Source organism: Poeciliopsis prolifica, unplaced genomic scaffold, assembly GCF_027474105.1.
Source record: "Poeciliopsis prolifica strain line A6 unplaced genomic scaffold, Auburn_PproV2 SCAFFOLD020, whole genome shotgun sequence".
Taxonomy (NCBI): Eukaryota; Metazoa; Chordata; class Actinopteri; order Cyprinodontiformes; family Poeciliidae; genus Poeciliopsis; species Poeciliopsis prolifica.
Window position 1 is genome coordinate 7,016,175 of NW_026562395.1, and position 16,983 is coordinate 7,033,157.

Genomic DNA, 16,983 nt, shown 5'->3' on the forward strand with positions numbered 1-16,983 from the left:
TGTTTGATACGGTGCCGAGGGCTCTCACAATGAAACTGATCGTATTTGGCGATTTGGAAATGTTCTCGGTGTTGTTAACGGACACATCTTTGAGTTTCTCCAGGAATACCGGAAGCGTCTGATTATTCAGTTTCTGTCAGGATTGAAGAAAGATTTAACATTATTTCCTCTCATAGCTGAAAGTAATAATCTCTTTATAGTCAACTGAAGGGATTAGATTGTGTTAAATTTGTCTTTAAAGTTACTAAAGTTAAACGGGGTTTCATCACTGTGTGTACATGTCCTTATTTTCATATATAGAAGTTGGTAATGAACCATTTTATGTAAAATATAGTTTTTTTTTTACATATAGCTATATTCATGTAAAATATTGTTGGAACAAGTACATAGTTGATGAACCTTTCATTTATATGTTGTACTGAAAAGTTGAAGTTTATTTCATTATTTGCAATGAAATAAGGCGCTATCGTTTGCATATTTTTGTGGGATTCGTTTTATTACTTGGACCAAATCTTTTCTGTTAATTGTAGCCACTACAATTAACTGAAATAGTCAAGAGTTTTGCTTAGGATTTGCTGAATAAAACACTGGATGGATTTTTCTGTAGAATCTGTACATCTGTAACCCACTTGTAGTATGTGATTGTGAATAAATGATTGCGAAATCATTTATTCATGTAAAACAAAACGGGGAGACTTTTTAACGCAGGTATTTAGCACCAATCACCTCTGTGGTTTACATAAAACAGATCGATTTTTTTGACGTTGCCTTGGAATCCTACATATTGTTGCTCTCCACTATTAGGCCAGGTTTGAAGTTATTCCCAGAAATATACATTTGCATAACATTCCTGCTAGGCAACGTCTGTTGTTAATGTCCATAACATTTAATGTCAAAAATATATTTTTTTTCTATTTAGATGTTCAGTGATAGTTATTTAGTTAGTAGAATAGAAAATTTTTTCCCAATGGAAACCTTTTAAATGGACTCAGCATTTTCGACAATATGTACCAAAACAGAGTTGTGGATGGATTTAAATTCTATTTTGTTGGGTCAGAAGTGTCCAAAGTGCTACAATACCTCAGATTCACCAAGCAGCTCCATCACAGCTGGAGGGACGCAATCGCCTTGATCACCTCCAGATGTACCATTTTCATTACAAGTTACTGGACCTTTTCTGGTGGCCACCTCTATGAAACAAACAGACTCTTTATAATCCATGACCAAAGTGGAAATAATATTGTTTGGGAAATGTGAAAACTTGATATTTCAATTCTCAATCTCCAGACAAAAACATGTTTCTGTGTTCCATTTTCAGAGAGGAGTATGTCTGGCTAGAGTGAGCATGAAAATCCATCTCTCTGAGAATGCGGATAAGTTATTTTTAAAACTGATAACATTTTACAGATAACATTACAGATGTGTAGAGCTAGATCAAGAAATTGTCTACTCACCTGTGGTCTTTATGGCAGCAGATAGGTGATAATCTATTGTATTATGTGAAGGATTAGATTCTGTCATGGAGTATACATTATCTGCTCCTGTTGGAGTAAAAAAAAACTGTTGTCTTGTGTTCTTTGGTACAAATGAGCTGAATGTGTCACAGTCACAATAAGCAGAGTTTGTAGAAATAATGGTTTATCTACAGTATGCATTATAAATATACTTGTCTATAAACCTATGTGCAACCAAGAACTGGAGACCTTTTGACATACAAAAGGTTTGATTTACAAACCAAAAGGCCTGCAAATCAAACCTTTTGGGAAGAGTGAGCATGAGAATCCATAACTCTGAGAATGCTGATAAAATGTCACAGATAACATTACAGATGTGTTGAGCTAGATCAAGAAATTGTCAACTGACCTGTGGTGGTCATGGCAGCAGATACGTGGTAATCTGTTGTATTCTGTGTTGGATTAAATTCTGTCGTGGGATATGAAATATCTGCTCCTGTAGGGGTAAAAAAAACTATTGTCCTATGTTCTCTGGTACAAATAACAATGAAATTCCAACATTTTTACGATGGAGTTTCATAGCTAACACATATTTACAGAATGTGTAGAAATGACTTGAGAGCTTGTCAACTACTTTGGGGTAATACTGGTGGTACTTATCTCTTTAGGTCCCATATTTTGGTGTTCTGTTAATTTGTGGGGATTTATATCACCACTAATTTCATGTGTGGGCTTGAAATCTCACAGATAACATATTACAGATGTGTAGAGCTAGATCAAGAAATTGTCAACTCACCTGTGGTCGTCATGGCAGCAGATATGTGGTAATCTGTTGTGCTCTGTGTAGAATTAGATTCTGTCGTGGGGTATGAATTAGCTGTTCCTGTAGGAGAAAAAAACCGTTGTCCTGTGTTCTCTGGTACAAATGACAATGAAATTCCAACGTTTTTACGTTGGAGTTTTATAGCTAACACATATTTACAGAATGTGTTGAAATGACTTGAGAGCTTGTCAACTACTTTGGGGGAATACTTAACCTCTTAAGGTTAAGAAAATATACCTTCCAGCTCGTCACATGTGTAGACTATGATGATGTGGGAGAATCTGCTGCTGTTAAATATTTGGAAGTACCTGCAAACTGTACACATTTGTGGATTATGACATATTGGAGAAAACTGCTGCCGTTGGTCTTTTCGAAGTATAGGGGTCTCTGCATGATACTCCTTGCTTTTTGTGTTGTCATCGTCAGGGCAGCAAATTGGATGTTTCCCAGAAACACAGAGTATGCAGTTGGATTAGTTGACAATACAGTCAATGACACAGACACAACCTCTTAAGAAAATATACCTTCCAGCTCATCACATGTGTAGACTATAATGTTGTGGGAGAATCCGCTGCTGTTAAATATTTGGAAGTTTTTGTTCTCCGTTTTCCATGTGACATTGCCGCCGTCACTGATTTCCCGTTCCACGCTTTGGCCGAGAACTTGAATATTCCCATAAATGTAAAAGATACAGGCTTAGCAGCTGATAAGCAAACAGAGAAAATGTTCATTTTAAATAAACAATACATAAAGAACTATGGTAAGGAGAGGAAAATGTTTAAGGACTTAACTTATGTTATATAAATAACATTGTCGTCTTACCAGCAGTATTGTCCTGCAAGAGTAAACACAAGTAAATATCAGAATTATTAGTGATGTCAATGATGTTACAATGTGTTTAAATATAACACGATTTTGTCTTGATCTTAGCAAAAAATAGTTTATTGTTGACTTTGAGAAAAAAGGGTACCTGACAGAGGGCTTCAATAAGAAATAAAACCACCACAAGCTGCATTTTTACCCTGTAGGGGAAACAAATTTAAATTAACACTACATAAGGCAAATACAAAACGAAACATAATTATTTGTGTATGTGAAGTGTGAAAGCCATCCTGCATTCATAAGTGACAGTAATATTTAGAAAAAAGAACAGTTATCTGTCTGTTTGACAAGTAGGAATATGGATTGCCTATATGGAGGAGTATGAGAGGGAATATAGTGGACAGAGAGCTGACCTCAGCCAAAAGTTTGTTCTTGCCTTTGAATTTGTTAGTCATCCTACCAGGTGTTCCAACTAAAAGTGATCAACCCAAAGAAGACAAACTTAAAAGACATAGCACTATGCAGTGCTATGTAGCATGTAGCACTGCATAGATAGTCTCTCCTCTGGCTTTTTTAGGTTGGTAAACCTTCAGAAAGGTTTAGAGCCTGAAAGAAAAATGACTGAAAATAAAAAAAGAGGATGAAAAATGGTTTAAAATCAGTGAAGTCAGAGTTAAAAGACGCTCACATGAGTTTCAACCTCCTTCCATTGCAGAAGCTGCAATCAGAGGTGAGATTGGGGAGACAGTAATAACTAATGATGTATCAGGAAGGGAAATATATAACCTGCAAAGAAATGAAATCAAAGCCTAAACGTAGTCCCGAGTTCTGATCCTGTTTCTCTGTCACCAAATTCTTAAGTGATCACCATTCAGGTTTCTTTCCAACCTCTTTTCTTCCTCAAAGACAGCGGGTCCCCACTTTTCTTCTAGTTTTTAATAATGCATTGGACAATTCTCAACTCAATTTTTGCAGTTTCTGGAATCTCCTGAAACATATCATCTACTTCATGGCAAAGATTTGACCCTTCTTAAGCAGGCATACGTTCTACTAGAATGTCTTTCCACATGGTTGCTTAAAAAAGTCATAGTTAGTGATTGTACCAGCTGTGAATATGTCACTGGTTGCAGCTGCAAAACAGTTGTCCATGCATCTGACAGAAAACTCATCCCTTTTAGCTCAAATAATTCAGATGGCAACTTTCTTTGGCCACACAGTGTAATTGTTTGACTTTACGAGAGGAGGGAAATACTAGAGAAAGGAAACATGAAAATGAGCACATATGTGGAAAGTTTAAGAAAATTCTATATCTGGATCCTTGAATAATGAAGTTAGATTTCCATTCTGATATCAGGTTATGTGGCACCCGGTTCCACAACTTTCTGATTTGCTGTTAAAAACAAATACCAAAGCAGATTTGGATACAAAATGTAACCTGTCTTGGCTAATCCTATCATATCCACAACTGTGTGTTTATGAGTTAACATACCAGTGTTCCCTTGGAAATCGGGTCACTTTTGACCAGTTGACATAGTAATCAGTACACTGTTATGAAGTGTGATTGTGGTGCTACTATAAAATAAAGGTAAAACTAATACACCATGGTTTAGGTGTATGGATATGAAGTGAAACTAGACAGGGATTAAATGCAATATGCAAAGATGAAATGGGCAGTATTAATTTGAGGTGAGGCATATTGACTCATAAACTTCGTATGTTAGGTTTGTGAGTATAAGGCAGGACCGAAATTCAGACAACAGCTAAAGCAAAAGAAAGTTTTAATGAAAGGGGAAGAACAGTTCATGAAGCACAGGAAAAGTAATGGAACAGCAATGAACAACCAAAGAGGCTTAATATAGAGATGTCACTGAAGGGAATTGGACCAGTCCAATGAGGGGGACATAAAACAGAGATCACACACATGGAAGACTAACTTGGACAGAGGAGGATCTATGAATGAAAGAGGGAGAAAAATATTAAGCTAACATTCGACAAAAAATCTAAATGCATAGATGAAATAACATGAAAAATAAACATGGAACTCAAAACATTTGCAAGAAAATGTTTGAATTGGGTACTCTGGAACAGAGACACATCTGAAACATTCAGATACAGGGACTGAGACCAACTAGTTTAGAAAATACGATAACAATTACACATCGAAACACATGCGCTCACGCACCTCGCCCCTTGCTCCCCTCCCCGCCACACACACGAGCTTTGGTGTGTGTGGCATTGGAAGCATTGGAAACCATTAAGAATGGTTTCCAAAGTGGAGTCCAAGATTATGGGCCCCATGAAGACACAGGGCCCTTCTTTGTTGGTGGGCTCCCTGAGTTTTGACCTTCCATTGTAACAAAAACAAGTAATCGCACACACACATGCACACACACAAAGACTATATATTCATAGTAGAATTTCAAAATTAGTTTTAATATGAAGGATGACATGTGAGAGTGAGGATATACCTAAGGCAGTTAGTTGTATTTTATATTCTTATTCACTTAATTCTTATGAGTCAAAATATTATGTATTAAAGGGATTAATATATAGTTAAGTAATTATGTATTTTTAACTTTATTGTTTTATGTAGATTGCAGATAATTTACATACATTGACATTCAAACAATGAATGCAACCATTTGGCAGCTTTTGCTCTATTTTTCAAGAGATAATTATCCAAGTGTTCATACAAATATAAATATAAATGTAGTTTAGTTCAAAGTCTCTTGATGCAAAAAGACCTTTTGGCCTGAATATTTGCCTGATGGGTAAGAAAAAAACTTTTGTTTAGTTTCTGATACATAACAAATCTGATCTTCATTTTTAACATAAAAAGAAATTATTTTCATTAACAAAATATGTTGAACATTGCTTCAATGTTCAACTTTAAAGCAGTTGAACAATCTCCTTCTTCTGAACACTCTGATCACATCCCAAAATCATTTGCTGTTGGTCCCTGAGGCAGACTAACTTACTTTTGACGCTTTTTGCTGACATTTTAATGTCAGGCATTCAATTAAACAGTCCAGTGTACTACAACTTGTCATGTTTTAAACAGTGCAGACACAAAAAGGCAAAGAACAACTTCTAATAAAAAAACAAACCTCCTACCTTTTTTTCCTTTACTGCTTCAGTACAAGTAATATTAGTTTTGCATAAAATCCCTGTCAGCAATAAGACATTAAATTGTCCCATAACACAGAACATCAGCAAAAGAATTTCAAATGTGAATAATGTTATGAAACACTGAGTTATGCTCAGAGGGGTGTGACTGGGAGGGGTGGAGAGTTTCACTGGGATCGTGTGCTGTGGCATCTGCTGCCACATTCAGTAGAAATGAAAGTAAAACAAAAATACATCAAAACACCCAAATAGAGCATGTAACATATAAATTTATAAATAGATACAAAATTAAAACCCTTCATCAAAAATATAAAATTTGTTACATAAACTGAATATTACCATGATATATCTATAAAAGTAACTGCTTTTTGCAAAAATGATTTTACATCAAGGTATTATGAAAAAGTATATTTTCCATTGAAGGTGAGAACTTATGACTATGTTTCTAGGAAGCATAGAGGACACTGCGCCTCTGTCTGTGGATAAAGTGTTTTACATACTTTTAAGGAAGTTACTTTATTTTCCACTTTAATTTCAATGGACACCCACAATGGAAGCGGTAACAGACAAAAATCAAAAACAAACCAAACGGTGGCTGTTGTAACATGCTGCTCTGGCAACTTCTACACCGAGGCTGGTGCCAATGCCAGTGGCATGGTGGAGCTACAACAACGTATCAGAAGCCGTCACCAGATTCACCACCACAACGTTTGAAAATGACAACCAAATGGAGAAAATCTGACTGTATGCTACTAAAGAAGAAGAGAGAGCTCTCACCTTTGGCCGCTTTTGTGCATATGCAAACTTTTTCCATAGTTCATGTGTTACCTATTGATGGATTCTTTTGCAGCAGAAAGATGACACCAGAAAGAAGTATTTTTTAAAAATTATTTTCAGAACTTAAAAAGCCACAGTTTTGTCAATAACTACATTGGAGACCGTCATCATGCCGTCATCTCACCATAAAGCCTGTTGAGGAGCATTGTGTGTGTAAAGATTTAATATTTATAGAAAATGATACAAATTATTGACAGTGCTGCAGACAGTCAGCACTCCCTATTGTCAATGAAAGTATTTTCTGCATATACATTACCTTCCTTATTAGTCCAATAAGTTTTATATTGAAAAATACGTATGTTTGGAAAAAGGACCTTTAATTTTTTAAAAAGTTTTTATAATAATTTTGAACTTCTGGTCTGTCTGCCATCATTTACATTTTTCGAAATCTTTTTTATTGCTGAGGTTTTATTCCCAAAGAGCGTTAAATTGATGCTTTTTACCCTTAAAAGTTTTCTAATGAAACTTTTTCTGATAATGTCTCTTATTTTCATATCTAGCAAAACAGAAAAAAATATCAACCTTATTTTGGCTTGGTCATTGTCAGCATTATTTATACAAATGAACGTCATGATGACGGACGGAGGAGGTTTTCTGAATGTTCGATGCTTACCAGGAAGCCACTGCACACACAAGGATGATGGTGTGACAGACATTTTGCTAAAGTGAATTAAAACAAAAATTGTGTTTCATTTTCAAAGAAAATGATACTTGTGGTGACACCAAAATCTCATTACAACCTCTGTTTCTCTCATTATTCCATGACAAAAGTTCACAAGATTGGAAGTTCACATTGACAATCTTGACAACTTATAAAAACTATATTTTCCCAGCTTGATAAACCAAACAAAAGCTGACTTATGAGAGCTTTTTTCTGTGCAGCTTCCCAGGAATTGCCTACCTGTTTTGCGGTCAGAGCTAGGTGGGCGGGGCTAATGCAAAGTAATGGAAATGAACAGCTAATTTTGAGACTCCCAGGTTGTTCAGTGGAAAACTTTGAAAGCCATTTTCTCTAAATTTTAGGATTCACAGTTCCAATATTCAAACGGCCTTATCTTTTTTTTTTTTTTTTTTAATTTCCACTTGTTTGACATCATTAAATTTACACTCTTTGAATTTGTAAATATCTCAAAAGACCCCCACAGTAAACTTCTTTCTACTTTTGCTGCAGCCTGTCAAAAATGTGAAGCAAACTTTTTTTTAATAGAAGTTACATAAGCTAACTTTAAAGGCACATAAAAAATCTTAACCATGCAAAAAAAGATATTCAGTAAAGCCTTACAATGTTTTATTTTTTACAGCATGTACACATAATAAAAATCAGCAGGCGGCCAAAAAAAAAAAAAATCAGTTTATTTTACAAAAAATATAAATAATTATCTTCCAATATGGCTGCATCTCAACCGTGAAAACATTTTTGCCATGCTTCCTTGTTTTGAAGTTGCTGGGGTTGTTTAGTGTAGGGTTAGAGTTACAATGGTTCCATATATCATCATTTGGGTTTTTCAACCAAGATAAAAGGGCTTGAAAAGGATTTATTGTCATATACAGGGCTTTGGTATTACTGTACATTCCCATAGCAATAACGATAAATAAAATGTAAGAAAATGAATGTAGGACAAAGAGTGACAGGTTGAAATCAACGCTCTTCCTGCTTCATCACAGGAACTCTTCAGGACATTACTGCGTCAACCAACGGTGGACTTATCAGCTGAAGACAGTGACTTTATAGTTTCTGACCGCACCTGAAAAAAAATTGTAGTGATTGATTTATGCACAAAAAAACATTTCAAATCAATGGATTTTAAACAAATTTCCAAAATACTTAAAATTTTGTGTAAAGGGAGCAGAGACATGCACACCTTTTTGTCCAGCAGTGTTCCAAACACCCAAATGAAACAACCCTGCAAAACAGCAACAAGGATTTGAGAAAGAGTTTTAAAACATAAGGAGTTTTAGAATACTGATAGATAGTTAATGTGTGATTGTTGTTACCTGCAGTGAATTGCACAGGGTAAAAGCGAAATGAATCTCCTTGTGTTGTGGAGCAATCATGGTTCCGATTCCCAAACTCCAAGTCAGTCCGAAAAACGGTGTGAGCACAGCCAGACTCCTGGCAATCACCACCAGAACATGCTGCTCTCCTGCCTGGCCTGTACTCCTTACTCCTCTTCTGCTCAACATTTTATAAATCACTACCAGCAGGATGAGGAAGTTTATCGCCACAATCGCAAGTGCAGGAGCCAGAAAAGCCAACAGAGCTTTGGAGTCCTCCCAGTTCAGCCAACAGCCACTACCTTCTCTGACATATTTATGAGACGGGGCAGTCACTGCCATGGTTGTTACGGCGATGACCAGCGGAGCAGCGTACCCCAGAACAAATCCAATGACCAGCATGGACGCCTTGGACAATCCGCCCTCGAAGACGAAGACGGTGCGGTAGAGCAGCAGCAGGCCTGAGGCCAACATCCAGAAGAACATGGCGAGGTAGAAGAGGTGGATGAAGAAGGTCACGACTGTACACAGCGCAGGGTTTTTCTTCTTACCATCTTCTGTAAAGTACGCTCCGATGATGAACCAGATGTTTGCGATCAGGAGAGAAACGGCGATGTTGATGATGGAAATGTGACGCAGGAAGGCGGTGGTGTTGGTACTTATTTTTTTCCAAGTGAGAGCTTCTGTGATAAGACATATGATCAAAGAAGCCATGGATATGCCGACTCCAATTATTGTTATGTCCTTGATGTTTTCGTCCTCAATAATCTCAGGGGACATCAGCATGGAGAAGGAGGTGAGGTGGTTGCAGCTGCAGCTGATGGTTTCATTGTTGTGGGACAGCAGAGAGCAGCCTGAGTCGCTCCATCCTCCAAGACCATCAAAGAGTGTGAAATCCCAAAAAACACACTTTGGGTTTCCGAGGGTGTCATTCAGAATTTCTGACGTTATTGATATATTTCTGATTCTGGCCGTTGTCGTAGCAAGAACAACCTTTCCATTGATAACCATGGATGAGGAGTTGTCTTCATTTCTTGGAGGGAGCACGTTATCCATGGACGCGAATACGATTGTAGTAATGAATTGACTTCCTCCACTGGCCTCTGGTATGTATATTTCCACTGAGAATTTAAAATCTTGATGAAAATGTTTTTCAAACATAGTTTTATTCAGTATAATGTAACTTGTCTCAATGGCAAAGGATTCATTGGCAAGATTGTTGGTTACAGACTCAAAAAGATTCAGCAAGGCAGAGCTGGTGCTTCGTATTGTGGAGCCGTTGTTTTGGTTTTCTTTGCCTTCTTTCTTGTTGAGGGTGTCCCATGATCCCTTTGACCCAGTGGCTGTGAGAACGCCAGCCGTTTCCAGGATATGCTGTTTTTAAAAACACACAATATACGCATATTCGATTTAAACATGTACATTTTGAAATATGGAGAATTTACTTGACATACACCCTCACCTACCTTTGTTGATTTTTTACTTAGCGGCAAAGTTAACAATGTTGATTTGCCAGCCACATTGTTAAGAATTGTAACAATCGAACCGATCGTAGCTGGAGAAACAGAAACGATCTCAGTGTTGTTGACAGTCACATTTCTGAGTTCCTCCAAGAAATCTGGCAATGTTGAGTCATTTATTGTCTGTTGCAGTTAAAGAAACAAATGTCATGGTTTGTATTTGGTTAACTTTAGATTATTTCTGGTGATAAAACCAAATATAAGGCAATCCATTAAGAATACAGTCTTGTTTGCTTGTGCTACATTCAGTTTTCAATTCAAGTATTAAAAGATAATTGTAGGACGATTTGAATTCCGAAATTAGATTTAAAAAAAACAAAAAAAAAACATCTAATTTTCAGGTGTCTGGGACGTCATAACCAAAACATTAAATTTTGGGAGGGTTACATGATCATCATAACCAAAAAGTAAAATTTCCCTTGTACTTCAAATTTGTAATCAGTTTTATGTAAATACAGTTGGCGAAAATTGTACTGAACACATAAATTATTCTTTTAGATGAATTCGGAGAGAACATATAACATAAATATTTCAGACATCCAAACTGACATAGAACAGGAAAAGTTCAATATGATTTCATGTGAGGCAGCGAGAAAAACGGTTCCAAATATTTTCTTTTAGACAAATATTTGTAAAGAGGCACAAGCATCAGAAATACTTATCAAAAACATAACAGGATGTCATATCATTGATTTTTCTTTACCAATGTTGAAAATAACAATACAAATGTTGCATTCTACTGATGTCTGAGTCTGTTTTTATTGTGTTTTGGTGTCATGACAGTAAGCACGAGTGAGTTACCTTAGATTTATCGAGCATCTCCTGAATGGGTGCGAGGACACAGTTGTCCTCTTTTTGTTCATATTTCTCATTTTCCATACAAACTGCGGTCAGATTTCCCACCATGCCCTCACCACAGGGTGCCCAAACTTTGTGACCTCCCAATCCGATTCCAAATGGAGGCTCTGTACATGTAATTTCTGAAGATGGAAAAATATCTTGAGTTGAGCCATCTACCCAAAATTCTGAGAAGATAACAAAACGATTTTGACAGTTTGATTGACGGACACCGATTTCTCAAAATGGGCACAAATCATCCGAACGAAGGCATAACCTCATCACCACACGACGCTTACTAATGTAGAGGGTCGTCACAAAGATCTGACGGTTTAGTTTGACAAGTTGCACATCTCTGATTCTAACATTTCCTAAAACAGGGCAAAAAAACATTCCCTTTCACATTTGCTAAATCAGCTTTACAGCAAATATTACATGCTTGCTTACAGTTAGACAAAGCATGTGGCAGCCACTCTCATCCAGATGCATTATGGGTTTTAATGCTTGGTGCAAAATGGCATAGCAAAACATACTTGCTGAGCAGTACCAAAGGTTTTGACTTTCTTGATCTATCCCAGCAATGCAAGGATACTGTGCCAATATGGCAACCCAAATAGTTACATAACAGTCTGCTTTTGGCAAGCTGTTTGTGTATTTATTCTATATGCTCAACAGCTGTTTTTCTTACTTGATTGCAGGCTGTCAATTTTTCCCAGTAACAATTAGACTTTATGTCTTTGTAATAGATAAACCATCACACTGAGGCCTAATTCATTTGGCACCGACTCAGTCTGCTTCGCTGTCCAGGTGATGCAAATTTTACTTGGACTTTCATGGACGTTCGAGTGCAGCCCAGACTGTGCTGACTGTATAGGGACAATAATCCTGGAAGTCAGCAGGTGGCGCCAAACGCACAATGAAGGAGTGAGCAGATTTGCTGCTTTTGTCCGTTTACATCCGGGGTGGCCATAGTCGGTCCTCGAGGGCCGGCATCTCTCCCTGGTTTAACGCACCTGGATCAAATGGTGGCTCATTAGAAGGCCTAAGAAGAACATTGGCATGCTGAAAAGGTTGTTGGTACCACCAGGGAGAGAACTGAAACATGCAGGATGCCGGCCCTTGAGGACTGACTTTGGGCACCACTGGTTTAGATGGTTTATTTCTCAGGAGCCCCTTAAACACAAAACCCAGATAGAGCCTGGAAAAAACATCATCAGAAACATAAAATTGTTAAAATCAGAATACCAGTGATGTCTTTACACGCATAGATGGACGTGTGGACGATGTAGCTGTCAAACATCTGGAACAGTTGTTCAATATTGGTGCTTTCCGCTGTGTAGCCAGGATCATTCCATTGAAACACATTAGACACAGATGTGTGAGTTTGGAAGTTAAACACAGATTAAAACATTTTTCTAATAAACTAAGTACAAAAAAAAAAAAAAAGAAAATCAGTAAGCCATTGTTACCGTTTGAAATAATCTGTAAAGGAAACGAAATGTCCAAATTAGTCTTCAAGTAAAAAGCTTTGCACATTTTTTCAATGGGTCTCATGTTGGTGCAATATTATAAAATAGAGACAATAAAGAAATGAATGCCTACCTGCCACATGCAGACAGCTCTAATCAGAAACACAGACACTCTGACCCACATTGTCAACCTGATGCAAAAGCACAAAACACAGTGGCATCAAGAAATAACTTTATACAATCATATTCAATAAATTAGAAAATACGCTGGATGGTGTGGAAGTGTTCACCCGCTTTCAGATTGCAGTTTTTGTTTTGTTTGTCACACTTCAGTATCAGAACATCAAACCAATATAACAACACAAATGTCAAAAGCAAAAATAATACACATAAACAACATTTTGTGCTGGTACCAAGCAATTTTTAATACATCCTTATTAGTAAAACTGTAGAATTTAAAAAGGAGCAGCAGTCCAGTTCTGATGTTGTCTGTGGTTCTGGGGTGGCTTGGTCAGGAGGATGCGTCACTTGTAATCGTGTCTCGATGTATTTTGTGCGGTTGCAGTCCACTCCCTGTGAAGCTCCCCTAAATTTTGAAATTGATATTGGTTGACACCAGCTTCAAGGCTGAGGTTCTCCCTGTTGCAACTTTTCCCACCACATTTTTACCATCCACTCAATGTTCTGCCAATATGGACCCAGAACTGTGTGAACAACCAGCTTCTTTAGCAGAACGTTTGTCTTCTCCTCCTTGTGATGGGAGTCTGTGATTGTCTGACATCTGTCCAATCAGCAGTCTTCCTTATAAAGGACCATTTAAAGGCTCTGGGAACCTCTGCAGGTGTTCACAGTTTATTTATTAGCTATTAGAACGTGACACCAAGGAGTTTCGATTTCTGACATTTTTCACAGTATTCTAATTTTCTCAGACCAGGGATTTTGGGTTTTACGAGAACCAAAAGCTTTGAACATTTCACTCTGAGTGATAATGCATTATAATATACGCATTTCACTTCATGAGGTGACTGGCAGGAAATAGTACACGTTTATGCAGTATTAAATGTTTTTTAGATGTACCTGTATGCAAAGTAATTTGCTTGGTTTAGTCGATACTTTCTTTGTCTAACTCGGCTATGTTGGCAGTTTTCTGGTTTGGCTTCACCGGTTGATCAGATGACCTGCTGGCTCGGTGTGGGAGCGACGCGTCATTTGTTTCAACATGTTGGGTTTTTGTCCATGTTCAGAGATGCTGGCGTCTCTGTTCAGAGCTCAGAAACATGCACATCTAGTCACTGATGCAATCATTAAATGACTTGTGAAATTTTATTTCATTGTTGTAATTTGTGTTTTTCTGAACACAAATTAGAAAAACATCACTTTGCATCCAGGTAGGAGCTTTAAAATACTTTAGTTGTACAGTTCATCTCCAGAGAGCTGTGAACTCCTCCAACATGAATAGAAATGTTATAGATATACATATTTAAAAGTAGAAAATATTCTAGAATGGTCAGCTAGTGTTAGAAAAATGTTGAGTTGGTCTTTTCACTAGATTCCTACACTACATCGGTCATAGCTGCTGTAGCTACTAGTCACATTTGATCTTTATTGCATCATGCAAACGTCTGAGGTCAGCACAGTAATATAACTACAAAATTTATGACGCAAATGCGCAATGCTCGACAAATAGTAATAAAAAGTTCTGCCTAAAAACTACAAGCTAACCATGCCAGGTTTACTCATGGTTGTCATGACCACTGCGCTGAGTAATGAACTAGTTTCAGTCAGCAGGTTAAATTCTTATCCCTTGTGCCTTTGCACATTATTACGCAATAATTAATAGATTCTTTAGTGTGTGGATTAGCTTGGTTGTTCCTGATACGTGTTGTGAATGTCATGCCAATGAACGCTCCGTGATCACCAATACAGAGCTGAGAAAAAAACCCCTTCACTTGCCTGTAATGTATTCCAGGACTGCGCCGCTCATGGTGCCAGTTTGTTGATGTAACTCTATTTCATTGGTTTTGTTTGTTTTGTCGACATTTGCTCATATTTTTTGGACAAGTTTTACAATTGGAAGGATTTTTGTCTTTAGTCTTTGTCTTTCGAACAGCTACGATGTGCAACTATGGCACATCGTAGCCAGTTTGTACAGCTGGGAGCAGCGATTCGTATTCGAAAGTTCAAGTAACAACGTAGCACATCGTGATCGTCATGAGTCTCATACAGAAAACGCCTTCAGTCAAATTCATGGCCCGATCACCATCAACAACGACTCTTCGAAGACACTTGGACGATATAAGATATGACAATATTTGCTTTTCTGCCAATTCAATTTAAGTTCAATAGTTCAACTTCAATTTTTGTTTCAGTTCAATCTATGCTTTAGATTCTCATCCCACACAGCTTGTTGGCTGTTATTCCACTGTCAGCTTAGAAAAACCTCCAAATACTTTCATTTAAAATCTCATATATTGGAGACTAAAATACAACTTCCTGTGAAACCTTCTCCTGGTAGTTTAAAACGTCTTGCGTTCAGATTCCTTTGAGCTATTCAGTTACACATTAGTCATGTTGAAAACTTTGATAAAAAAAAAAAAAAAAAAAAAACAAGCCAGAAATATCCTACCTTCCCCGTTGCAATCAAGAAAAGAACATAAATCCTCCAACTTTCTGTAGCTGGACAGCAAAATATTCCCAGTGTTGGCAAGTAAAGAAAGAGAATCAAACTCTTCCTGGAACTCTGCGTTCTGTTGGAGAGAACGTCTGTGTCTGGGTTATGGAGCCAATGAGGAAATGATGGTGGAGATCAAGGATTCTCTTGGATTAGAGCCTTTTTGTTGACAGTCCATTTGCATTCATGGTGCCGTCAGATACAGTCCAACAACAGGACCATCAACCGGCATCGCACGAAAGGTTGTGAATTTGGAAACATTTGTTGCTGTGTGAGAGTTGCATCAAATGTCTCTTGTTTATAATTGAAAACAATTATAATAATAATGATAATACAGACCTTTGGTCACTTAAATAACTTAGAATCATCATAATATGTAGGAGAAAACATAAAATACAGAAATGTGGATGTAATGACTCCATTATTTGGCTAATAGGCTAATGTTCCCCTGGTGGTTTGGGAGTTTGGTTTTGCATAAGTAAATATTCACTTCCTGTTTCTCATCCATTCAACTGGAGGAAGACAAAGTAATGGAGAAATATCCAACAACCACAGGAAGAAAAACGACTGAGAAAACAAGCACATCTGTCCAATAACAACAATAATAATAATAAAAAAATCTGTAAGGTTATAATATTAATATTCATGTTTTAAATAAACACATTCGATCTCATGTACTAACATATATATGTATGCTAGTATACTTGACACTTTAGGAATATAACTAATGTAGAAATGAAAGAAGTTTCATTTAATAGAATTTTCACTTTAAAAAGAAAACAAAACTCAAAACTTTATTTCAATATTTTTAATGTGGTTTGAAAACTATGCAAAACACATATGATCAGGCCGGGTTAGTGTGGTAATGCAGATGAATAAACACACTAATGTTCAACAGCCTGGTTTTGTTTTAGTTATTTGCATCAAATTTAATGTAGCCAGTTCAATAAAAAAAAACAAGCTACGTGGGTTCTGACCTCCCACATTAACAAGATTCATTAAAAAAACAGTCACATATAAACTTTAAAGAAAATAAATCGACATTGATCAATATTTATCTTCCTACTGACACAGACTGAGATAAGATTAACTTAATCATGGCTGCAGGACGTGATTAGACCAGATGTTCTGAGTTTATTTGCTGATTAGTATGTGACACCAGGAGGTTCACATTTTTTTTTACTTTTTTCATACTTTTCCAAGGCCGTGACTTTAGGGGTTTTGTTCCCTGCAAGCCACAATTGTCAAAAAATGATAACAAAGGAAAGCTTGAAACATTTCACTGTGTCATGAATCAAGAGAGAATGCGGGTTTCACTTGCATAAAATTCATGTTTAACATTCCTAGCCATGGAAATCTTTTCTATATCTTAAAGAAAAGACTCCGATTGCGCCATTTCCCTCATTAGACGCCGACGTTGCACTGAGCT

At 37.0% G+C, this 16,983-nt stretch overlaps 1 protein-coding gene across 1 annotated transcript; it reads right to left on the reverse strand.

Annotated features, from left to right (window-relative positions):
- Positions 1-8,418: 8,418 nt before the first annotated feature.
- LOC129369173 (adhesion G-protein coupled receptor F1-like) lies at positions 8,419-15,668 on the reverse strand. The gene is made up of 9 exons (XM_055044542.1): positions 15,510-15,668; positions 13,017-13,074; positions 12,884-12,896; positions 12,660-12,746; positions 11,379-11,557; positions 10,524-10,700; positions 9,058-10,431; positions 8,925-8,966; positions 8,419-8,807 (listed from the first exon to the last, which is right to left on the reverse strand). Exons 2-9 carry the CDS (start codon positions 13,065-13,067, stop codon positions 8,751-8,753), a joined length of 1,980 nt encoding a protein of 659 aa, XP_054900517.1. The 5' UTR covers positions 13,068-13,074; positions 15,510-15,668; the 3' UTR covers positions 8,419-8,750.
- Between the last annotated feature and the right edge of the window lie 1,315 nt (positions 15,669-16,983).